Raw genomic sequence first — 25,248 nt, forward strand, 5'->3', positions numbered from 1 at the left:
GTCTTGGTACTTGCATGTTTAAAATACACACGCCCTTCCTCTTTCTCAAATTGCAGGCTTAGCCCCCTGAAAGGCAAACACAATATGTGCAGCTGCACTCTCCCCACTCAAAAAGAGTGGGGAGTGAGGGAGAAAAACATTTGGGCAGGATCATGCAGTTATGGTTTGATACGTTTTGTTTCTGCTAAAAGAATTTAGCAGACCAAATGAACAAGTTGTCTAGGCCAGGCCTGCTCAACTTGTACCCTTCAAGCTGAATGCAGACCAGCAGTGACGTATGTCAGTGGCCAGTCAGGGGTTTAATGAGCTCCCGGTTTTGCAGCTTGGGACTACAAAAATAGACATAGACTTGGTTTGCTGCATTCAGCTTGGTGGGGAAATGGTTACATGGATGCAGTGGTGCAAACTCACTTTCTGTCCTTTTCCCCGAAACAGGATTTGATAAATGAGGAGAAAGGGCAGGACAGTGGCCAGAGTGGAATAGGCCAATTGTACAAAAACCTATACCTCTTTAATAAGGTACAAAATTTCAGTTCAAAGCCCCCAGAAAGTGGAACATAAACAGTGACAGATGACAGGACGCAGTGGATTGTAGCAGTTCATGCAGAAAACTGCAGGTCTGAATGCATCTTAGCGTCATCCATGAGCACCTTGCTAGCAATACCTTCTGTGCACCAGGTTTGAATTTCAAGAGCTTGTAAGGAAGGATTATCAGTGGTGGCTGCCTCAAATTTATGAAACACTATTCCCTGGATTTTTTCTAGATGTCCAGCCTGAATGTATTTTGGAATCAGAATAAGACTCTTTGCTTTCATAGGCATTAAATAAGTTTTATGAAAGAGGGGAATTGTTTTAAGGTGCAATCCTATGTGTGTTTAGTCAGAAAAAAGTCCTGGGGCATACTGGCAGTTGTAGGATGTTTTTCCCCCTAAACATGCATATGATTGCATCCTTAATTTAATACATTTACTTTTGCAATATTTTTAACAGCTTGTCATCACTCAGCTGAGATATGGAATATTCATTCAATTTAATCCACTAAAATTGAAATACCACATTTAATATTTAAGGAAGACTAACAATATGTCAACTTTGATTGCAGTATGTGCAAGGAGTTTAGTATACATGCCACAATACCAAACAAAATCTGGAGAATTATCTGATGTTACTTTTGCCAGGCTAAAGGGTATGGGGTTGTGAGGAGGAATTAGTTTTTAAACATGCAATAAAATTTCCACCCACCTGTTCTGTACTTTCTCCAGAGTCATATCCTAAACAACACACTTTTGAATATTTCACTAATCTGGAAAATGTGGGTGTGTAGCCAATATTACGTGCTAGAGCTGTGATGTTAAACTACCACAATCTTAGATAGTGTTTGGGTGTGACAAGCTAAAACACCATATTGGAAGGTTGCACTGTTTTATCCGACACATCAAGTACAGAAGGTATTGCCAACACAGATCTTTGCATGCTAGATACTGTAAAAAGATTCTCCAAAAGAGTGGCAATAAAATGTCAGAAGTCACTGGCATGCATTTGGAAGTCTGCATTGATTCATCCAACTTACAACAGTGTTTTATGCTTATAACAGCAGGTTCACTTCCTGACTAGCCTATCAAACACACATTCAGATCCATGAAGGACATCTCACAGCAGCACAGGCTGAAATAAAACCCCAAAGTAGTAATGTTACTTGGCCCTTAGGCAAACACTTCCCATGCTGCAGTATAAGACACAGTATCCAACAATATCAAACCAACATCGGCAGGAGTCAGAGATGTACAAGGAATGTTAAGCTTCTACTAGTAGAAATCACAGATACATTACACCGACTCAAAGCCTGGTTTGCCAGAGTGTATGTACCAGCCTTCCTCAACCTGGTGCCCTCCAAATGTTTTGGACTACAACTCCCAAAATTCCTGCCCAATGGCCATGTTGGTTGGGGCTGGTGAAAGTTGAAGTCCAAAACATTTGGAGGGCACCAGGTTAGGGAAGGCTGGTATGTGCATTCAACAGAGGGCTACAGCCAATCAGTTTTCTTGATGAGTGCACCTGTATGATACCCTTCTTCTTTTTTTGCAAGCACATGTTGGATACATTCACACATTACATTTTTTGGTCTTCACTCAAAGCATCTTAAGAAGATCTGTTCCTAAAGTGGCCAACCAGATGCTTATGGAAAGCTCACAAACAGGAATGAATGCAATCGCACACTCCTGCTCATGTTCCCCAGCAAATGGTATTCAGTGACATACTGGGGTGGTTCGCATAACATGACAACCCGCTGTTATTTAACCCACAGTGAGGTTGCAGTGTGCATGGCCACCATTTTGAATATGCCGTCCCTACTCAGGAATTGACATGCTGTGCAAACCGAGCAAGCATGGGTTATGCGAAGGTTAAGCCATTGTCTGTTTTAGGGTTATGCAAGGGTTGTTCAGCCCCTAACATAACCCATGCTTGCTGGGTTTGCAAGACATGACAACCCCCAAGTGGGGGTTGGATATGTAATGTGCCGCCCGCAGGTGCCACAGCTCATCCTGAATTAAATAACCCACAAGAAGCTGCAGCGTGTCATCTGAACCTGGTCACTGCTTCTGATATTGGAGGCAATATATAGCCATCATGAATAGGAGCCATTGATAGCCTTGTGTAAAGATCTCACATGTACATCTAAAAATAAATAAAAATGAAGTGTGCATTTATTATATGTTTATTTAGGCTGGCAGAACCACATTTATATATTGCATAAAACAAAACAAAATGAAGGCTTTCTCCAGATCTGAAAGGGCAATGTCTTAACACTTGGCACTGGTAAATGCACACCAGTGACATGGAAAGGTATGACAGGACCAACTTTCAGAGGAAGAAAAGGCTCTTCTGGACTAATCTCAAATATTATTGGATTCCTCCAGCATTATCTTAAATATTGTTTAGAAAGAACAGTATTTTCTTGCTTGATCTGTACCAGACAAAAGGAATATGAAAGTGCCTGTTTGTAATATCAATCCCAAGTGCTTAGGTGGAGGATTTATTAGATTAAAAACACCATTAGATTAAAATTCACCAATTCAGTACAACCCACACTGGAATGAATGGGAACTGTATAAGACACAACTGAACTGTCATACAATTTATTCTGAGTTCACTCATTCTTGTAAAGGACAAGCTCCCAGGTGATTGTTGGTTGTATTCAGTTGTGTCCCCCTGCTGATGAAAGACTTTTTGATCCAGTAGAAGCTCCCGTGAGTGGAAAGAGGTGGGCAATTTCTGCCGATTCCTCCTTCCCCCATGTAGCCTCCTCCACATGCCCCCTCATCTGGTCTGGAGGGTTGAGGGACCTTTGGTACAGCAGGGGAAGTGCTGCAGAAGAAAGGGTGAATTTACAAAAATAATTTCTCCCTTTTTCACTCAAACAATCCTCTGTTGGATCAAAGAGCCATCCATAAATGGGAGAGCCACAACTGGACACAACCCTGTATCATTTGTTAATTACAAATAAAATTATTCATTTATAACACTATAAACTTTATAGGTGTTTTCAGTTCTTCACCACACTGTATTACAATTTCTAATAAGTGCCCAATGTTTGTAATGGATGATCATGCTTTCTAAGACATACATAAATGCACAGTGCATATGAGCTTTTAAAGTGCCACAGCAAGGCAATGGTGAACGATTTAAGCCGTCATTAACTCAGGAATGATCCATGCTTCTTACTAGTACAAAGTTGAACAAAAATACAGCCATATATTCTGATATATGTTGTCCCTGGAATAATGTCATCACCATCATAAATCAACAATTTTCCCCATGTTAATCTGGCACAACTTAGATAAGATTTAGTTTTTGACTGCAGAGAACTCCTTTTTTTACTCCTAAAACAAGAAAAGTGATCTTTAAAAATTCTAATCAATATAGCTGGAACTGAATAAAACCTGACCTTACAGCAAAATGATTACCTGATGTTTTTCAAGTTTATCAGTTACTTTAAATGGAAAAATCTGCACATATAGCATGTTTAATGAAGGCCACAATGTGCCCTCCAAGTAGTTATTCTAGGAGACAACATATTTCTTTAGAGACATGTATATTGCTCAGTTATCAAAGAAGCTTTAGCAGCAGCAATTTTGAAATAAGCCAACTGATAATGCTCTAGTTAGATGTACTGTACTCCCATAAGTTTCACTTTCATAAGAGTCTCTAAAGCACCAATATTGGCTCATTAACAGTTCAACACACCCCTTTTAATTAAGGTGTTTATTATTTCACGTTGTACCCAATTCTGACAAGTTCACCACATTAATTTTATAGTGGGGTCAAACATCTCAGTGAAATTTTGACTGCTTATCTGTTCAAAGCAGTACATGAACTTCAACACTGAGATTTACCTTGCATCTCAATGTCTGCCATCTACCTAAAACTAAAGAAAGGTAAGCCGTTCAGGCAGACCTTTCACCACTCAGGATGAGCAATTTTTTGCTTGAGTATGAGAGGTCAAGTCTTTCTCATAATTTATTTATTTATTGCATTAATATCCCGCCTTTTTTCCTCTTGCAAGGAGCCCAAGGCAGCTTACATTAACCTCCTCCTCCTCTCCATTTTATCCTCACAACAACAACCCTGTGAGGTGGGTTGGGCTGAGAGTCTGTGAATCTGTGAATGAGTCTGTGAATGAATCCAGCTACAATCACACACCATCTCCAAGCAGCCAAATAACTCTTTCGTCATCTTACATTACCTTCATTTTCAGTATTCGCTGGGACTGAATCAACTGCAAAGGGATGCCAAGGCTGGAGGTCATCTAGGCTGAATTCCCCATCTACTGGAAGGAGTTCAACGGTTGTTTTAGTCTCTGTCAATGAAGGCATGAGGGCATCATTACCATAGCTGATCCTGGGCTCACTGATCATATTCGCCAAGACATCATCAGAGTAATTTTGCTCTTTTTGAAGTAGTTCATCTGGAAAAAAGGGAATTCAGCAATGAATATATGAGGCTACAGGAACTATGACTTGATCATGGAAGTTATATTGATAAATCATTGCAATGGAGAAAACATAAAACTAGTTAAAAACTGGTTTCATAAAAGAAAAAACAATTTAGGGCGCAATCTTATTCATGTTTAGACAGAAAAAAGTCCTACAACACCCAGCATCCTTCAGCCAGCATGGCTGGCTGAGGGATGCTGGGAGTTGTAGGATTTTTTTCTGTCTAAACATGCATAGGATTGCGCCCTAAGTCTACTACTGTAGTTAACAGGGGAAAGAAAAACTAGGCATAGCAAACAAGTCCAACGCTGCAACAATTCACATTAGGCAAATGGGTCTGTATTTCATGATCTTTTCATTCTTGCCATTTTCCCACCCTCGTGCTTCAAGTGTATCTTATACAAACAGCATAGGCCAGGACTATGTAAACTACAAGCCTCTTCTCTTGTAGATGCTACGATTTCCCTTATTTCTGCTTCCAGTCTACAGGACAGAGCAGCATATCCACAGGGCAAACATCTATCAATGAATGGTATTAGTCGGCTGTGTGAACTGTCAGCTACAAGTGTGACCTGATATGAACCACAGCGTGTTTTGCTTCAATGTGCTGTGAGTATTGCCAGCATTGACAAAGGCAGACACGGCCTCCTGGGCTACTCACTTGTTTCTGCATGATTCAGTTTTGTTGCAAGAAACATGTGGAGGATCCAGGCATCCAAGGACCCGAGGGCTGGCCAGCACCACCAGCATGTATTCATTTAGCGTCAATGTCAACACTCCCCTCATTTTCTAAATTGGGGAAGTTGCTGCAGTATGTGCAGGGCTAGCTAGCCAAGATATCGCTGTGACATTTCATTATTTAGGTAAGCTAAGCAGTGAAAGGAAGTCGGAAGAAGCCAAACCATAAATTCCATCAACAAAACCAGCAAGGGAATGAGTTGTTTTTAATCCATTTGGTGATAAGCTAAAATAAGCATTAAGTGCAAATGATTTGAATTATGTTATAATTAAGTTCTTAATAATTCTCCACTGCATGTGCTTATGACAATCATATTTCAAAGTAAGCCCTCAGTTATGTAATTCTGGCCTATTTTCTAGAATGCCAGACACTAAAGTAGCTTCTCAATTTCGAGGGAAAAACTTCTAATAGAAGCAGTGCAACCTTATAGATGCCTACTCAGAAATAAGTCCCACTGAATTCAGTTGGGTGCATTCCCAGGTAAGTAGATATAGGATTGCAGTCGAAGTCCTGTCCATGGTTGAATTTTGTACCTACCACATTTCCTATTTTATTTATTAAAAAACACCAGCCATGATCCAGAGAGTTATGGTTATGGTTGCTACATTTTGTGTCCATTCAGTCAGATGTTTTTGTTGATATTTTTCATTCCTGCACCTCCCTACACAGTTCATCAAACAGACAAATCACATTTTAAATTCTCCAAATTTTAAAATGTGGTTTAGCATACAAGAGGCATTGCAATACGAAAAACATAAATAGACTCTCAGAAGCACATGCAGCTTTCTTTCACATGGATTGCCAAATTGGACAGACATCTCCTTTCACCACTTCCACTTCAAAGCTTGTTACGTAATGGCTCATTCTGTAATTTAGAGACTAACCAATTCTCCATTCCATTATAGACCATCCATTCCATTACAAATCCATTCCATTCTATCTGCAATCTTCAATTTTGTTTAGCAGTCTTATTTAGATTCATCTACTTCTTCTTCTGGCTAACCTTATCTCACATTATTACATTATTATGTTTACGTTATTAAAACTCTAACACATACTGAAACGAAGGCAAACCAATTACTGTTCAGATCCACAAACTTAACTGGTTTAGTACCTCAGACTACAGCCTTTCTGCTGCATTGTGTTGCTGAAATGGCCACTGGCAAAAACAGCTGATAATTTTCATGTTGGGTTTTTGTTTTTAAAAAGGGGTCTGGCTCCAGTATCAGGGCAGAAGGCTTCTGCTCCTACCATTCTCTCTATTGGGCAATCTGGTCATGAGAACCTAAGGTCTCTTTAATTCAGCTGTGCTGGGATAAAAGAATGAATAGGTCAGAGAGAGGAAGGGAAAAGTCAAGTATGAGCCCATAGATCACTGCCAATCCATGGATCATCTGTTGAAGATATGCCTGTCTAGCAACAGGCAGACAATCTAAGAAAGCAGGATGAATGTCAGCAGAGGGCAGTATGTATTTCTGCGTGCATATCTGCATTATCTGGCTTGGTGAAGATAAGGCTAGCCATAGTTAAAAGACTGGTGTTCGGTAGTGAGTCACAGGATGACACATGAATTCCCCATCTCACTATACCTTTTTCGTTGTTGCATGGCCTAGTTGTTAAACCAAATGAATCCAAGGACACTCAAAACATTGCTTTCATAAATGTAGGGGACCACATGATATTGCATTCAAAGCACGCTCCTTTAGCCCAGCTAACATCACTGACCCTTACTACCAGACCACACATTACATGCATCACATGACAGCAGTCCCACTGTGTGCAGATTCTGTCTGTTGAGAATTTCCTTGCCCAAAAGGCAGAAAAAGCTAGAGGGAACAGAAATTACACAGCGAAAGAAGAGCTTCTAGTTGCCTCACATAGTCTGTTGTTTATTGCCACTATCTCGCCTCTTGGCAGAAATAAAAAAGCAATGGATAGTAATACTTTTATTAGGGCCAGCCGCAATGCCATAAAGTCATGAGCAAGCTTTCAAATTCTCCAAGCCTCTTCATCAGATTGGGTGTTTAGCAGCTCTTTTTTTACCATTCAGGAAGTACAGCCAGTGGCATACACACACCTATCGTTGGTGGCTCATAAGTAATGGAACAAACCAACATCATTTCAAACTTAAGGATCGCCTTTAATACCGGGATGAAAATCCTTTGCAGTCAATGACTGCCTGAAGTCTGGAATCCATGAACATGACCAAATGCTGAGTTTCCTCCCTCGAGATGCTTTGCCAGGTCTTTAGTGCAGCTGCCTTCAGCTGCTGCTTGTTTGTGGGTCTTTCTGCCTTCAGTCTTGTCTTCAGGAAGTGAAAAGCATGCTCTATTGGGTTGAGATCAGGTGACTGACTTGGCCATTGAAGAACATCCCACTTCTTTGCCTTCAGAAACTCTTGGGTAGCTTTTGCTGTATGTTTCGGGTCATTATCCATCTGCAATATGAAGTGGTGTCCTATCAGTTTGGCAGCATTCGGCTGCATCTGAGCAGAAAGTATAGCCCTATCCACTTCAGAATTCATCCTGCTGCTTTATCAGCAGTCAGGTCATCAATAAACACCAGTGATCCGGTTCCATTGGCAACCATATATGCCCATGCCATAACGCCACCTCCACCATGTTTGACAGATGATGTGGTATGCTTTGGATCATGAGCTGTTCCTGTCCTTCTCCATACTTTTCTCTTCCCATCATTCTTGTACAAGCTAATCTTGGTTTCATCAGTCCAAAGAATCTTATTCCAGACCTGGGCAGGCTTTTGTAGGTGTTTGCTGGCAAAGGCTAATCTGGCCTTTCGGTTCTTGAGCATTACCAGTGGTTTGCACCTTGTTGTGAAGCCTCTGTATTTACATTCATAAAGCCGTCTCTTGACTGTAGATGTTGACAATGACATGCCTACCTCTTCAAGAGCGTTCTTGACCTGGCTAGATGTTATGAAAGGGTTCCTCTTCACCATGAGCAGAATTCTGAGGTCATCCACTTTAGTTGCCTTCCGTGGTCTGCCAGGCCTTTTGCTGTTGCTGAGCTTGCCAGGTAATTCCTTTTTTTTCAGGATGTTCCAAACTGTTGTATTGCCCACTCCCAATGTTTTTGCTCTCTGATGGGTTTATTTTGTTTCCTCAGCCTAATGATGGCCTCCTTCACTCGCATGGACACCTCTTTGGACCTCATGTTGGGAGTTCCAGTGAACAGCTACCAAATGCAAATGTCACACTCAGAACCACCTCCAGGCCTTTTATCTGCTTGATTGGTCATGGAGTGCCCAGGAAAGAGGCCACACCTGGCCATGCAGCTGCTTGTCAGCCATTAGTTCCATTACTTATGAGCCACCAACAATGGGTGTGTGTGTATGCCACTGGCTGTCCTTCCTGGATGGTTAGTGCCCCACTTTTGTCAAACCCCTTGAATTACAGCTGACAGTCCTGACTTCACTCGCATCTGGGTGTGTTTCCTTTCAACTTCTATGTGGTGGTGTACAGAGGCCAACTGCCAAAACAGTTATCCTTGTTCCAATATTTCTGGCCATGACTGTATAATCTAAAAACACAGGGCATTTGACTATGTTACACATAGATGCTTGGGTATACATTACACTCATCATGTGAGAACATGCCAACCACGAGAATTCTAAGACTTCCCACCAACAGTCAGAGAAAACTGGGCATTGGGGGGTAGAAATCAGAGAAAGAGGGGGAGGGAAGAGCAGCTGTCCGCGTTTCACCATCTGTCGTTTTCCTTCCCTTATCTCTTTTTTAGTGGCTAACTTTCCCTAGGGGTTGTGAGGGGCAGGGGAGGAGCCCCCAATCCCTGTCGTTCTTTTCTGTGTGGGAGGAAAAGGCCATGCAAGGATTGTGTCTCACACTAGAGGTATTCACACATTACCATGAACATGCTCATTATGGCTGTGAGAATCTAGCTCTATTCAGCTGAGACATTCCACAACATCATTACTGATCATGGGACACATCTGTTAAGGCATTACCCTTAGCTTCCTATTTCTTTGTGGACCTTCAGCCAACATAAGATAGCCTTAATTCTGGCCTTAAACGGCAGGGTTTTTGATCACTGAATTTCAATTTTGTTCATGGCAACTTCTGCTTCTGTATCTAAATGAACTAGTTTAACTAGATACAGATCAGCTCCTCCTGAAAAATCTAAACAACATGGACAAAACAAAGTGAACAAATAACAAGAGTAACATCTATGTACACAGCCAGACTGCTAAACGTAACTTCTTTGGATGGATTGCTTCCTCTCTTGAAATTACTTTAAATTATGTACTCTAACTTTTTAAAAACACATAATTCAACTATCAAAAAGAAGAGGACAAAATCCTGTTTACCAGGACCTCCAAAGAAAGAACAAGCAGCGGTGTTCAGGCAGCAGCAACAAAGATTCAGTTTGGATAGCAAAAAATGCCTCCTAACTGTATGAAGAGCTAGGTAATGAAGCAAAACCCAGCATCTGTTGAGACAGAAGTACTCGGCAACCAGATGCATGACAGATGTTTATAACTGTTCCACCATCACAAGTATGCATCAAATATGCATAGGATTTCCATATGTCCCAGGCATTTATTAAATACCACTGTGTTGCCTACTGCAAAATCTTTAGAACTTCTGGCTACCCTGAAGTAAAAAGATACTGCACACTTTGGAAATCTAGCTGCACACTTTGAAATGAAAATCTGCTTTGCATAACAGGCATTAACAACTGTTTAATGTTTGGTCAGATAGGATTAGGTCCTGTTTTTATAGTATATCATCATTATTAATATTTATTTAGGTTGGATCCCCATGTCCCCCAGGGGTCCCACTTTGTGGCATGTGCCAAGGTGGAGGACAGAAGGAAAGGAACACTGTATGCGAGGTAGCCGACATCAGCCAGCTTTGTAATTGCCAGTCTGATACCTCCTTCCCCATTAACAGATCTAGTTGCACAGGGGAGGGGGGAGCAAGGATGGAGCCTCAGTGGACCAGAGGGAGAACCTCAACCCTCTGGTCCACTCAATGCCTATTTAAAAGAAGGCCCTCAGCAGACGTGGCTACTGCATTCTTGGCCATTTATATATCATGGTTCGGCACATAACAGGACTAAGACGGCAGCTTACAGCACTAAGATTTTTGCATGCTTTTGAGGGAAAATCTAGCAAAGCCATTCCTCAGTTCAAAACACTGTAAGAACCTAAGAAGAGACATGCTGAATAAGGCCAAAGGCCTATCTACTCCATCATTCTGTTCACATAGTGGCCAACCAGTTGTCTGTCGGAAGCCCAAAAGTAGGACATGAGTGAAATAGTACCCTCCCACTTGTGTTCCTCAGCAACTAATAAATTACCTCTGATACTGGAGGCAGTATATAGCCATCATGACTGGTAGCCACTGATAGCCTTATCCTCCATGAATTATCCAATCCCCTTTTAAAGCCATCCAAGTTGATGGCCGTCACTACATTCCATAGTTTCACCATGCACTGTGTAAAGAAATACTTCCTTTTCTCTGTCCTGAATCTCTCACGATTCAGCTCCATACATGACAGGGTTCTAGTATTATGAGAAAGGATGACCTAAGCTTTAGATAGAAAGCTGCATTTCTCTTTCTACGTGGATTATCCAGGCAAGCCTTCCTGATATTGCACTATTAACTGAGTATGTTCCATTAATTCTCCCTCCCTTCCCACTGCCTCGTATCATCATTTTAATAAGAAAGCTGCCTTCTGGTCTCATTTGTCACTATCCCCTTTATCACCAAAGAGACCAAGCGGGTTTTTCATTCATTCCTCCCTGCCCTTCCACGGCTGAAAATTACCTGGCAAATTATTTTCAGGACAGTAGATCCACAAGGCAAAACGCACAGCAACTTACCAACTTCATCCTGAATCTCCTCCGCAACCGCTGGCACATTGTAAAGGAGGGAAAGAGACTGGTTCATGCGTTCATATGTCACACGTAGGTGTGTCATAACCTAAAGAAATGTTTAAATGACAACAAAGCAGGTTGCAGTTGTGATCACTGATGTGTCAAGGCAAACCCAAGTAATGCAGATGTCTCTACTGCAACTTTAAATATATTTCATAGATCAGGACAATTTGCAACCCTGCCAAGCACCTTATTGATTTTACAGCTGGAGATCAATTAGAAAGCCACTGGGTAATTCACTACTGTCACCCAAGTCTCGAAGAGGAGTAAGGCTTTGTGGCAGATATCCCCAACAGTATGCTTTATTGCTACTGTTGCTCTTGTTAAGGAGGAATAACTCCCATTAAAGCTGCCTATGAAAAGGACTGTCACCACAATGCACAAGGATGGTAACAAGACAGGTGCAAGAATTTCTAGCCCATTTTCAGTAGGAAGAGCCCCTCTGCATGGATTAGGCCGCTCTACTTCACAGGGGGTGATGGAAAAGGAGAGAAGAATAAGAGGGATATACCCAGACGAATATGAAGAATTTTAGACACAGGAAAGCCATGATTTTCCCTTCGCTATCAATGACTTACAGTTTGCCAAGACTGAAGTTTCAGGTGATTCACATAGGCAGGTCCCTTTGCTTTCATAATGGTTTCTCTTACTTAAAGGTGCTTAATGTTAATCAGTTCTATGGATTGAAATGTAGGTTTCTAGTCCTTTTAGACCAGACTTGTCCAACCTGGTGCCCTCCATACATTCTGGACTTCAACTCCCATCAGTCTCAACCAGCACAGCCAATGGTCAGGAATGCTGGGCGTTGTAGCCCAAAACATCTGGAGGGCACCAAATTGGGGAAGGCTGTTTCAGATACGGCCTACTATTTAAATTTTTCTAATACTGTCTTTGCCAGTTTCTATTCCTGTACAAATTTGGAAGGGAATTATATTTGTTGCACAAACACAAAAAGAGAAGCCTGCCTTTTAGGGAGCATTTAGTAAAAGAAATTATAAATGAAAATAAACACATTTTCACATCAGTATAAAGGTGTCCCTGGTTGCTGTGCTAAGAGATAACTGAACTACTCACAGAGACGTAAAGCTCTTTGTTCCGCACATTATGCCTACAGGCCAATGAAAAGCCCTTATGCATATCTGTGCTTAATACTCACAGAAGGGTAATATTTAATCGCTCCCCGCTGCATATGTTGCTCAGTTGCGTGCAAAATGTATATGTCAACAGCAACAAATCCTTGGTACTGATACGCTTATTTTGCATGCGATTGGGTGACCCATGAGGCAAAAAAGCATTGAACCATTATTGCTTTAATATGGATTGCCACAATGAGCAAAGGATTTTTGGCAGCCTGCACAAGAATTTCTAAATTGACCCCTAGAGCTTGGAACTCTGAACTGCAACACGGCTTAGACTTTCTCCCATGGAAATGCCTCCAAATGGGATTCCTTGAAAAACGAATGCCTGAGAATCCCATTACAAAACAATAACTACTGTGCTGGGCTACATAAATCCATAAGCAGTGCCTATAGATAACTCACTACATCAAAACAATATATGCAATCAGATACATATAATCCAAGGAAGAGCATATTACAAAAATATAATCTAAGCATAAAACCCAAATGACTAAAAATTGTTACAAAAATACTGTGACCATATTCATTGAAGAGTATCAAATCTTGAACAGGTACCACTAGAGGGTAATATATAAAGACGGATACTAAGGAATTCACTGCAAGTCTTGCAAAGTTTTTTTTAAAGTCAGTCTTAAGAAGTGAGCATTCCAGAATTAAAACAGGGACCTCTTTCTCTTTTGATGGATATATTACCTGAGATCTGATTTGAGCAGCTTTCTTAGGATCCACCATACGGACATGCTCAAAATGTTTGAGTGTATGTTGTCTGTCTTTCTGCTCCGCACGCACATACTTCTTCAGCATGTTGAACACGTGTCGAGGCTGTGGAGACAAAACCAGCCACATATATCATTCATATTACAAGCACTAAGGCAGCTAGCATTTATGCTAGTAGGAATATGCGGTCCTTTGAAGTGCGGACATAGTGGGATTGATTGATTGATTGATTGATTGTATTTGTATACTGCTCCACATTCAAAGACCTCGGAGCGGTGAACAGCAGGCAGGTAAAGAATAAAAATACCATGTTAAAAATATTGTTATTATTTTAAAAAAGAAACAGAGTTCTGATAAGACTGAATTTAATAAACCATAGTAGGTCACTCAAGGAAGGCTTCCCAAAATAACAATGTCTTCAGGAGATGCCAGAAGCAACACAACATTGGCGCCTGCCTGACCTCCAAAGGCAGGGAGTTTCACAGGAAGAGAGCCACCACACTGAAGGCTCTTTTCCTGGTGGACTCCAGCCGGGCCATGGGTCCATGTGAAACCACCAGATACATGCCTTCTGATGACCTCAGTGACCAGCCAGGTTGGTAAGGGAGAAGGCGCTCTCTCAGGTATGGGCAAAACTGTTCAGACATGGTACAAGGGGCAGTGACAACTGGAATTTACATGTATTTAGACTAGGACCCAAACTCTCTTTTTCCTTAGGATAAAAGCGATTTCCATTTTAAAGTAATAGCTGGGGGGAAATTAACTTTCCTAGCCACGATATATTGTTCCCCTGTTTGTAAGGCAAAGTATTGGGCGGGGGGGTCTTGGTCTTGAACAGGCAATTAAGACCCATTAGCTTTACAAAAAACCTGATTCTGGTGGAAATAAAACTGCTAAAACCTGTTGGTTGATATTGGACTCTCCTTGGGGGTGTGCCTATGCAGACTGCCATGACAAACAGCTGTGCTTCAAAATTTATCACTACACCACTGGGTGTAAAGCAACAGTCTGGTGGGCCATGAGGTATGTGAATCTGGAAAAACATAATTTTGGCCATATTCATTAAAGACTTGTGGCATCACTGAAAAGATTCTAGGCCTCAATGATGCAGCAACATTGTTCTGTCATGGGGAATACAGATCTGACTGTTTGATGTGGGTTCATCATGACATGGCATTTAACCCAAAAGTTTCTTCTCTAAAACCAGTTAATTGCGAGCTACACATACAACTTTGTGCAACACGGGCATCTGGGACAGGCAATTCCCTCTAATGAACACTCTTTTCTTAGGGAAGAGGCTCGTCAAGCTGCCTAAGCAGAAAATCTTCTAGGAGTCTCTTTCTCATGCATAACACACAAACCAAAGGTTTAATATTATTCAAGTTGAAGTTATCAGGGTATCACGATGATCAATTCAGGACTACATTTTGCATTCTTCTCTTCCTCTGCTGAAGATGTTAACTTTCTGAAACAAATTCTCCAGTCCTTTCTGGGCCATGCACATATGCTCGAAAGCTCCTATTCTGCTTAGAAGCTATGCCTGTCTGCCTGTTTCTATAAAGCAGGGATGGGGAACCTCAGGGCTAGAATCCTAGGGGCTAAAATCCTGCTCCCTGGAGTTCCCCAGGTGGCCTCACCCCCTTTCCCCCAATGACTGATCATTTGGTGATTTCCCCGTTTTTGTGCAGTCCCCCCCACCCCATTCTAAAGGTTGAACTGCATCCTTAAAGTTTAGTTACTGGCAGTAATAGCTTTAAATGATAATATGCTGGTAATTTTTGTATTTTTCACTCCACTCCTTTTGTCTTTGGCCCTGCCCCCTTTGCCTTCAACCCTGCCTCCACTAGAATATGGCCTCTGAGAGCGTCTCCAAAATGGAATTTGGCCTTTGGACTGAAAGAGGTTCCACACCCCTGCTATAAAGGCTGACTCCAGTTGTCTCTAACCCTAGATGAAGGCAGACCAGCCACCAACACCCCTATACATTCCAATGAGCCACTCTGCAAGAACTGGTTAGTCTGTGACAACAGCCAGCACACGGACTGATTTAAACTTCCCTTCAGTGGGTGATCCAAATAATGCCTCCAAAGATCAACCTACAGAATACTCCCAAAGACCAGCTTACGAGTACTGCTATAGATGACAACAGGCTACAACTGTCACAAGATTATAAAAATGGAAGGCTAAAATTGACTTCATGAAGGATTCATAGCACTACTGAACATTTCAAAGGAAGGGAATAGGGTTATTTTTGCTAGCGTTCTTGTTGTCTTTACATTAAGAAAGGGCACTTCCATACATTAGATAAATCTTCATGGAATCTGCCAGGTATTTTTATCTCCTGTACCTGATCAAAAATGTAACAGATGTTAAAAAAAAGGTAAAGGTGTCCCCAACCAGTCGTGTCCAACTCTAGGGTGTGGTGCTCATCTCCATTTCTAAGCCGAAGAACCAGCGCTGTCCGAAGATGCTTCCGTGGTCATGTGGCCGGCATGACTGAACACCAAGGTGCATGGAACGCTGTTACCTTTCCCGCCGAAGCAGTACCTATTTATCTACTTGCAATTTCTTGCTTTCGAACTGCTAGGTTGGCAGGAGCTGGGACTGAAGACGGGAGCTCACTCCGTCACGCGGCACTTGGGTCTCTGCTGTCCTGCCAACCTTCCAGTCTGCAGTTCAGCGTCTTAACCACTAAGCCACCGCGGCCCTGTAACAGATGTTAGGAGTACCTTTATAACCATATGAATGGCCTTGAAATACTCTCCTGAGACAACTAAAGATGGTTGCCTATACCTCAGGCTTCCCCAACCTGGTGCCCTCCAGATGTTTTCAATGACAACTCACAGGATTCCTGACCAGTGGCCATCCTGCCTGAGACTGATGGCAGCTGAAGTCCAAAACATCTGGAGGACACCAGGTTGGAGAAGGCAACTGTACATGCTGGATATGTTTACAATGAGAGAAGCTCTAAAAACACATATGAGAAAGAATCATATGGTAGGTAGTACGGTTTCTCAGCGCTAAATGAATTAGATGGTTTAAAAAACAACACGCATTTGCATGCTAAGCCTAAATCACACTCAAGGAGTTAGAGAGGGGGATAATGAAGTGAGACGGCCTTCTAGCCCTTGTAATTACAAAAGTGTGGAACAATTAGCAAAAGCTTTTTAAAAGGAAACAAGCTATGACCTGAACGGTAACAACTGTTTAATTTATTAGCTAGGGTATAAAGTAAGCACGATAGTAGGATGATTCTTTGAAAGAGGTCATTAAAAGCTAGAGATTCTAAAGATGACTCATTTGCAGCTCCCTTTTGTGTTCAAGTTTATGGAATAATGTCATAGTTGAACAAGCACGGGATCAACTTACAGACATTTTTAAAACTCTGCCTTAACACCTTAAAAATAAAACCGTAAACTATCCAATCACCTCTGGTGGTGTATGGAGACTTTGTCTCAACTTAAGCTTGGCTAATAACCTTCGTATTGCCACCAATTATGGCAATTATGACCTTAACTTCCAAATCCCATCAGCAAGCAGAGATGGACCACAACCTTTCCCTTTCAGATGTCTGAGGCACTGTTTATTTAACATTCCAACGTGGTAGGTAGTTTTCTTTTTCTGTTGCAGCCCCACCTTTAGTCTCAAAATGAGTACCGGAAGAAAAATGCACATATTCCGTCGTGCTAGTTTCCTGGCCTCATGAATCATGACAATTCACTCAAGATGTGCTTTCCGATGTAAGTAAAACAAGCAAACAAAGTGAAGGTGGGTTGTTGAGGTTGTTAACAAGCCACCCAGAGCCCATGGCATGTTTTAGGGTTGCGGCTTGCTTGTTGACCACCCCAACAACCCACCCTCATCGTGTTTGCATGTAACAAACCACGGAGTGCTCTTGCTGCCGTTCAAGTTTCCAAAATGCAAAACAGCAGGGAAATTCACCCATGGTGGCTTGACATTACATGCAGACCAGCTCAACGTGTTGGGTGCCAGGCAGCTCCGCTGGGAAAGGGTGTTGTTGAAGGTTGTTTGTTTCCTTTTTTTGCATGGATAAGACTGTATACCTCCTCACAACACCTAATTCCCTCCCCCATGGGAATTTAACACAAATCGCACATGTGGCAGAGCTTTAGAATACTGAAGCAAGCATTTTCTTAAGCGATTAAAAAAAAAAAAAAGATTGGTGGGAGGGAAATGGTTAAATATTTGCTGCTCCACTGAATTGGACATTCACATTCCCCACCCATATAGCTATTTTACGCCCACTAGCGTAGAGGGAACACAGTGGGATATACTCAGAAAAGAAGTGCAACATCTTGGATAGTAGAGAAAGTCAATTACAATTCCACTTGTAGCTTCTGGAAAAGCAGTAACTGGGGAATGTTGGGAGCCCTCTGTCTGGAAGCAACCCGAGTTTTATTTTCTAGGTTAGTTCACAATAGGGTTGTGCACCGCTTCGGTCCAAACCCCAAATCCTGAAGTGGATCGGGGTGATTCAGTCCAGTTCCGGAGCAGGTTGGAAGTGCCCCAAAGCACCCTGAAGTGGGTTGGACTGCTCTTGAAGCACTTTGGGCCGCTTCGGCCTGATTTGGGCAACCACGCCCCCAGTTGTGCGAGCCCCCTGCTCTTTACCTAGACCTGTGGGGAGCACCCACAGCTGTCGCTGTCTTGGAAGGAGTCACCGTGGCCATTTACGCCTGCAATATTGCGTAGATGGCCCCTTTACGGCCACAATCTACGCACCATTTACTTACTGGAAGAAGAAGAGTTGCCATTTAAAAGAAAATGGCGACTCCCTGCAAGATGGTGGCAACTTCTCCCCACAGGTCCAGGTAAGGAGGAACAGGGAGCTCGTGCAGCTGGGTGGGGGTGGGGGATGGGCATGGGGGGGAGGGCGCTTCGGCTGTCCAAATTGTGCTTTGGATCCGAAGGCTGAAGTGGGTTGGCCCAGCTCTCAGTCAATCTGAGGCGGGTTGGGGCCAATTCGGAAGCTTCCAGTCAGCCTCCGGAGTGGGTCAGGGGGTCCCCGCACAGCCCTAGTTCACAGTGCAATGCTACAAGCTATGGCTGCATGCAATTTCTTTAAAACAAAGGACAACTGTAGTTCTGTCAAAGCAGAAGTGTTTCCGTGAAGTATGTTGTTAAAAGATTTTTTGTTTGAGTAATTGTATAAGCTCTAAAACTGCACTAATGTCTCCCACTGGTAGAAAACAGAACTGACTGTGCTTATGTATAGCCAGATTAGGTGCGTAATTAGAAATTCAAAAGATTTAAGATGGCACAGGAAGTTCTGCACGAAAAAGCAACTTAATTTCCATTCCACAAGGTTTATTTAGTGATGCACTTCATGCACTTGAGTACGACAGGAATCATATTCTGCTGCCTTCATTACTAAGGAATGTATTTCTTAGAAGGGCTAGTTTCTAGCCCTACAGAATGCAGCTTAAGGAAAGAGGAAGGCAAGCTGCACATTGGATTGTTGTTGTTGTTGTTTCTAGGATAATTTTGTGGGCCTTGTTGAGAAAGTTTTTTTAAAATCCAAAGATGTAAAACAACAAATTCAGGTACTATAAGTAGCCATGCTCATAGAAAAAGAACTCAACAACAATCTGAGAGCCAGTGTGATGTAGTGGCAAGAGTGCTGGACTAGGAGCTGGGAGATCCGGGTTCTAGTCCCCACTCGGCCATGGAAGCTCACTGGGTGGCTTTGGGCCAGTCACAGACTCTCAGCCCAACCCACCTCACAGGGTTGTTGTTGTGAGGATAAAATGGAGAGGAGGAGGATAACGTAAGCCGCCTTGGGTTCCTTGCAAGAGGAAAAAAAGTGGGGTATAAATGCAATCAATCAATCAATCAATCAATAATCAGCCTCTCTATTTTCAGTGTTTCTACATGAGTGCAGTTGCTTTCACAACTGAAATGGCACCACCTATGGACAAGAGGAAGGTATCACCAGGCTTGGGGGAACCCCAAGATCTGCAGAAGTACAAAAATCTTTAAAAAGAGCTTGGGGGAGGGAACCACCCCCAAATAGTCCAATGAGGACTGAGCATGCTCAATGCCCATTAAATGCTGACTGACTGACTGACTGACTGGTGGTGGGGGGAAAACTGTGTGAGAAGAGGAATTAATGGAGTATCAAGGGGGAGCACAAGGCTGACAAGTAAATGAGAGAACTCCACACTACAACTTTTAGGGCAAAATCCTATGCATGTTTAGACAGAAAATACTCCTACAATTCGCAGCATGCCCCAGCCAGCGATACTGGCTGGAGCATGCTGGGAGCTGTAGGAGATTTTTTTTTCCTGTCTAAACATGCACAGGATTGCGCCTTTAGTAGCAGGTCCCACTTGTAATCTCCTAAAACAAATCTGCTTGCTGAATCTTGCTCACATAAACAGCTGAACAGTCAAATTATTATTTTTTTTTTAAAAGTACAACCTAAGAGACTAGCAGCTTGCGGCCAACAATTTGGCTGGTAGGGTAAAATACAACCTAAGTCCTACTTAAAGTAGACCCATTGAAATAAATGGGACATACATTAATCATGACTAACTTAAATTTCATGCATTTCAATGGGTCTACTCTAAGTAGGACGTATATTGCATTGTACCCATAAATTCCAATATACACAATCCAACCAAGCAGCAATGGCAGAAACTCACATTCTCTCTCCCCCGTCCCCACTCCTCACCTTCACTCTAATTTCTCTTTCCCCACCTTCTCACCATTTTCCCCATCTTCTCATCTCTCTCATGTTTTGCCCTTCTCTGTGACACATGGGCTATTTATGGTGTGGCTTCACCCCATAAGATACAATTAAACTTTTTAAAAGGTACTACAGTGCACTACGGTGGCTCCAAATGAGGCTGAGGCTGCCCTATAAACACTCATAAAAAGCCAGCTGAAAAGAGCTTAGCGCAACGTACATTAATTATTACTCCACACATTGCACTGGTGGTATTAACATTAGAATAAGGATTTGGAAGACAAGGTCACCATCTCCCCAAAACCTGATATCTGTCAGTTGCACAGAAGGCTACGGTAATTCTTTCCCCATTATTACAAAGATGACTCGAGCTTCCCGCTTTCAAGAAGCGTTACCATTGTTAGATGACTGAAAACATGAACCACGGTCATTTGGATCACCAGCACCAAAAGGTATAAATAGTGTTAAACTCTGATTAGAAGTCAAAAGAGGTTGTTGTAACCAAAACAAGAATGTCATGGGCACAGTAAAAATACATGATTCAGAAGTGACCGACATTCAAATCTCAATTATGTTTGGGACAATGCAACTATTCCTCAAAGGACAAACTTAGTGGCCATATCTGCCTTAAATGTGGGGTCAAAGCAGACATTATTTTAAGGACACTGTCCCCCCCTTTTTTTACTCTACAGTAAGTGCAGAGGCCCCAATCTGGATTGGGAACCCTACTGTGTGGGTGTGGTGTAGGAGTGCTTTAACTTCTTCCTCTTCCCCTCTGTGGTCCTATCCCAAATCAGGGCTCTGTGCCCGAAATTTATATTGCATGACAGTGATCCACTAAAGCAAAAGGATTATTATTTTGCAATATAAAGCCCTGTTGCACCCCTGCCCCCTCACACACTAGGGTCCCAATCCAGATTGGATGAAAAACAGGCAGTGTAGTACCTTTGCTGGACCAAGTATTGCTGGTTTAAGTTTAGAGTACAGTTTCTCAGAACATTCCCTTCAGGCAGAGAGATACCCAGATACAGAAAGAGCAAGGTTACTATTGATGCAAGCATTTGTAGATACTAAAACGTTTGGATCTCCTTCACATTAGCATTCTACGTTGCCCCATCTGGGTTTATATCACTGTTGCAAAGGTACACGAGACCAACTTTTTATACAAAATACTGTCCTTTGAAATCAACGACTTTCTTACCTGATATAATAACATATATTACTAACAACCCTATCATCTGCCTTTCTATTCTGCCCTTCTATTCTGTGTAGTTTTAAAAGCCTGAAAGCTCTAAATATCACCCGAAGCTGATCCACCACAAGATATCTAAAGGCACATAATGGAGCAACCTTGCTGAAGCTCATTCAAATTAACATCAGTGCCTGGATGGGAGACAGGCTGGGAATGTACTGTATGTACCCCCACTTTGTGTTCCATGATAGAAGGAAGGTGGAATTTGAATGTAATTACTGAAATACATTAACTATTGTTAACGTAATTTTATTTTTTATAATCTGATGACAGTGACCATGTTGTTACAAGGCAGAAATACTTTAAAATAAAATAAACTATTTTGGATCTCTTGCTCTATGGATCAGCCTATGGCAAGGATTAAAGATGCAGCATATATAATAACTGGATGAACTTTGTGTTTTAATATTTATCAGCACTAAAAACTTTCTGTATTCCAGATATGTCATCTATTTGTCACTACCTCTGACAAGGTGTGAGTAAGTGTGTGAGTGTGGGTGTGGGGTGAACTACACAACTGAAAGAGGAAAGCATTACTCATAGAAACCAGCAGGGGATGTCTGAGATCTGTAAAATATTTTTCTGTGTTGCCAAGAAATAAAAAAAAAGACTAAATATTATTTTCACTCATCATATTTGCCTCTGTCAGAAGACAGTATTTACTGTTACCATTTACAGTTGTGATGTTCCTTGTCTACATGCTTGGAGTTATTTACCTGCCAAGACTGACAATTACCCTAATTTATTAAATCTGGAGACTGTCAAATTACTTGTCAGTATCACCTCAAACTCTTCAGCACCGAAAAACAAGATCATTATACTAAGCATCTTAATTTTCTCTTGAGCACACTCAGAGGGAGCAATCCTATGGCCCTAGACAGTGTCTGGGGGTCCATAGGAAACTTTAGATTCCTGGATCTGAGGTTAGAGACAGTGGTCTGACCTTGGATCCAGGAATCTGTGCTCCACTCCACTCCCCCATGCTGCCAGCGAGAAAGAACCAAGCCAGCTGCCTCTCCGAGGTCAGGAACTCGACCTTGGAGAGGAGGTAAATGGGGTGTTCGAGTGGGTGGGGAGAGAAGACTGGAGAGGGCAGGGTATGAGCTATCCCAAGACCTCTGCACCTCCTTCTCTCCTCCTCTGATACACCCCAGCTAGATGGGCAAAAAAGCCCATCTAGCAAAAATGCAGTACGGGAGGAGCAGGTAGGCGATCATTGCCTCCGCCACTCCTCCCTCTCTGCATTGGATGCTCAGAAGCCTCCAAGTTCAGAGGCTTATGAGCATCGGGGGCGTAAGTCATAGGACTGTGGCCCAAATAACACAGTGATATTTTCCCCATAATATCTACCTGAGTTCATATAACTCACACAGGAGAGATTTCTTTTTCTCCTTTGATATGTAAACTAGTACATCTTCAAAAGATGCAGAACGCTTTTGAAAATATCCAGGTTCTTGCCTCTCTATAGCAAAATCCTCACTTTTGGCAAACCTCCAATTAATTGCAGCTCATGTGTCATGGTTTTTATGTTGACTATGTGGAAATATAATGTTTTATACAGGTTGTTAAGAGCGCTGCGCTCTTTGTGAAAGGGGCGGGACATAAAATAAATAAATATTTCTTTTGTGACACTGTAGGCGGTAAAGTCATCTCTTAGTTTGGCTTATTTAACAAACAAACAAACAAACAAACAAACACCTGGAGGTTTTTAATGTCCCACAGTCCTGATGAAAATCCCCCTCCCCTCAAGGTTGTGATTGGCCCAGGAGGGGCTCTCCCATTAGTACCAATGGGAGTATCCCTCCAGCAGCTATTATCAGCTTGGGTGGTGGGAAGTTAATTGTGGTGGGGAGGAAAAGGAGTTACAAATAACGATAATGCCACTTCAAGTCACCTCCTTCCTAAAACATTTCTGTACTGTACTAGTCTCAGTGAGTTCCACGGGACTTATGCTCAAGCAGATGTGCATGGATCTGCTGACCTCAGAGTAAATCCCACTGGGACTTACTTCCAAGTAAACATGCGGAGGATGGGGCTCCACATTTCTGCTTATTCCATTCTTGATTCTGCTTACTTTGGGAGGAACAGCCTGCAGGGCTGTGATGTAGTTTTCCAGAGCAACACGGCGACGGTCATTGAGCATGGCTTCCACTCGTGCCATGTGAGTCTCTACTAGCTGTTGTCTCTCGTTTGCAGCTTCCTGCTCCAAGGATTCCACCTTCTCTTGGAAATGCTGTTGAAAACCGCAAATATCACCAGTAAGCAAGAGAAAATTAAACTAGCAGATGCCAATGCAGTTTATTCTAAAACATAAAATGAGCCATTTTTAAAATGTCTTGGTTATCTTCAGGGAAGTTAGCATTTTCTGAATTTTTACTATATGCTGCCAATCTTTCCTAAGCACCTTTAAAAAATCATGGCAGGAAGCGACTTTTCTGCTGACTCTTGAGATTGTGTCTAAAGGTGACATGAGCCAGTCGTGAAGATTACAGTTTATACTTGGATCTTCATCAACATTAAAAAAAAAATCATTTGAATGTATATAACTGAGGAAAGAAAACGTATTCTTGACAGAGCTTAAGATAAAATACACAGAGTATCTGAATACCTTATATATCTTATATTTTCTTTTCTTTTTTTAAGTGTTTCCATCTGACCTGAAAATGTATTACTTTTAATAACAGAATAAGGGTCCCAATAAATACAGAAGACCTCTCAGGCACTACCTTTCTGCACTCAGTGACACCCTAAGTCGCACAACTCTGCACACCCAGTGGTGAGCTCTCCCCTCCCCCAAGCCATTCAAAGAATGTATGAGCCAGAACATGCAACCCTGTCAGTGAGGACTGCGTGGAGGCCCTTCACGTGTTATTCCTCTTCCTCAAACGAAAAGGAGGGCCGAATTGCACAAATTGGGGCCTTAGCCTGATTGAGTGTCAACATGGAAGTCCTGCCTCATGCTTTTTGCATCATGTGGAAGAGGTGGAAGTGTGGCACCTGCCACCTCCTTCTCTGTCACACAAGGGCTGGTGGCAGTACTGATGACATATGAAGAGGGTTAAGTCAGCTGTACACATCTAAGGGGACAGATTCCACATCATGTTGAGGGACCGTTCCCAACTCGGAATAGAACAAGCTCCTACATTTGCAAACCTCAAGCACTACACCATGCCCCCCCCCCCCACACACACACACTAGAGATACTGGGTAATGTGATGCGACTGCTTGACTAAAGATATATGGGACTAAGAACACATTACTGGCTCAGCACAGGATTACAGAAAGTAAATGGCCAAAGCACAGTTTACTTTAACAATGGAGCTACCAGCTATGTCTTAATTTTTTACTCTAGAGTAAGTACAGGGGACTCAATCCGGATCAGGACCCTAGCAGGGGGGAGGGTGGCTTTAGGCACACACCTGCAATATATATTGCCAAACAGTGTTCCATCTGCTTTATGGGTCACTATTTGGCAATATAAATTGCAGAGACACAACTCTGGGATGAGGGAGTGTGAGAGACCCTCCATCCCACAAGCTAGAGTCCTGATCTGGAGTGAGGCCTCTGTGCTTACTACAGAGTATTAAAAAAAATAACATGTGCTTTGGATCAAGGTTCATATCTTGGTGATATTAGACTGTAAAAAAAGGAACTCTGTAATTGGCTTTTACATTTCATTTATATTCTGCCTTTCCTCCAAGGAGTTTAAAGTGCCTGCAGCTCAAGGTTTTCCTTCCCCTTTTATCCTCACAACAACCCTGTGAAGTAGGTTAGACTGA

General features: G+C 42.2%; 1 protein-coding gene across 9 annotated transcripts in view; it reads right to left on the reverse strand.

The window, feature by feature from the left end:
- APP (amyloid beta precursor protein) overlaps positions 1 to 25,248 on the reverse strand; it is a 191,234-nt gene that overhangs the window by 18,356 nt on the left and 147,630 nt on the right. For all 9 annotated transcript variants that reach the window (XM_084843562.1, XM_084843560.1, XM_084843557.1 and 6 more), the window contains 4 exons: positions 23,544 to 23,702; positions 13,485 to 13,613; positions 11,599 to 11,698; positions 4,745 to 4,966 (listed from right to left, as the gene is read on the reverse strand). In XM_084843562.1, coding sequence (XP_084699688.1) covers positions 4,745 to 4,966; positions 11,599 to 11,698; positions 13,485 to 13,613; positions 23,544 to 23,702 — 610 coding nt within the window. The remainder of the gene's footprint in view (positions 1 to 4,744; positions 4,967 to 11,598; positions 11,699 to 13,484; positions 13,614 to 23,543; positions 23,703 to 25,248) is intronic.

The sequence above is a fragment of the Heloderma suspectum genome, chromosome 3 (genome assembly GCF_057233095.1).
Source record: "Heloderma suspectum isolate Gila_16-S chromosome 3, 16-S_ref, whole genome shotgun sequence".
NCBI classification, from domain to species: Eukaryota; Metazoa; Chordata; class Lepidosauria; order Squamata; family Helodermatidae; genus Heloderma; species Heloderma suspectum.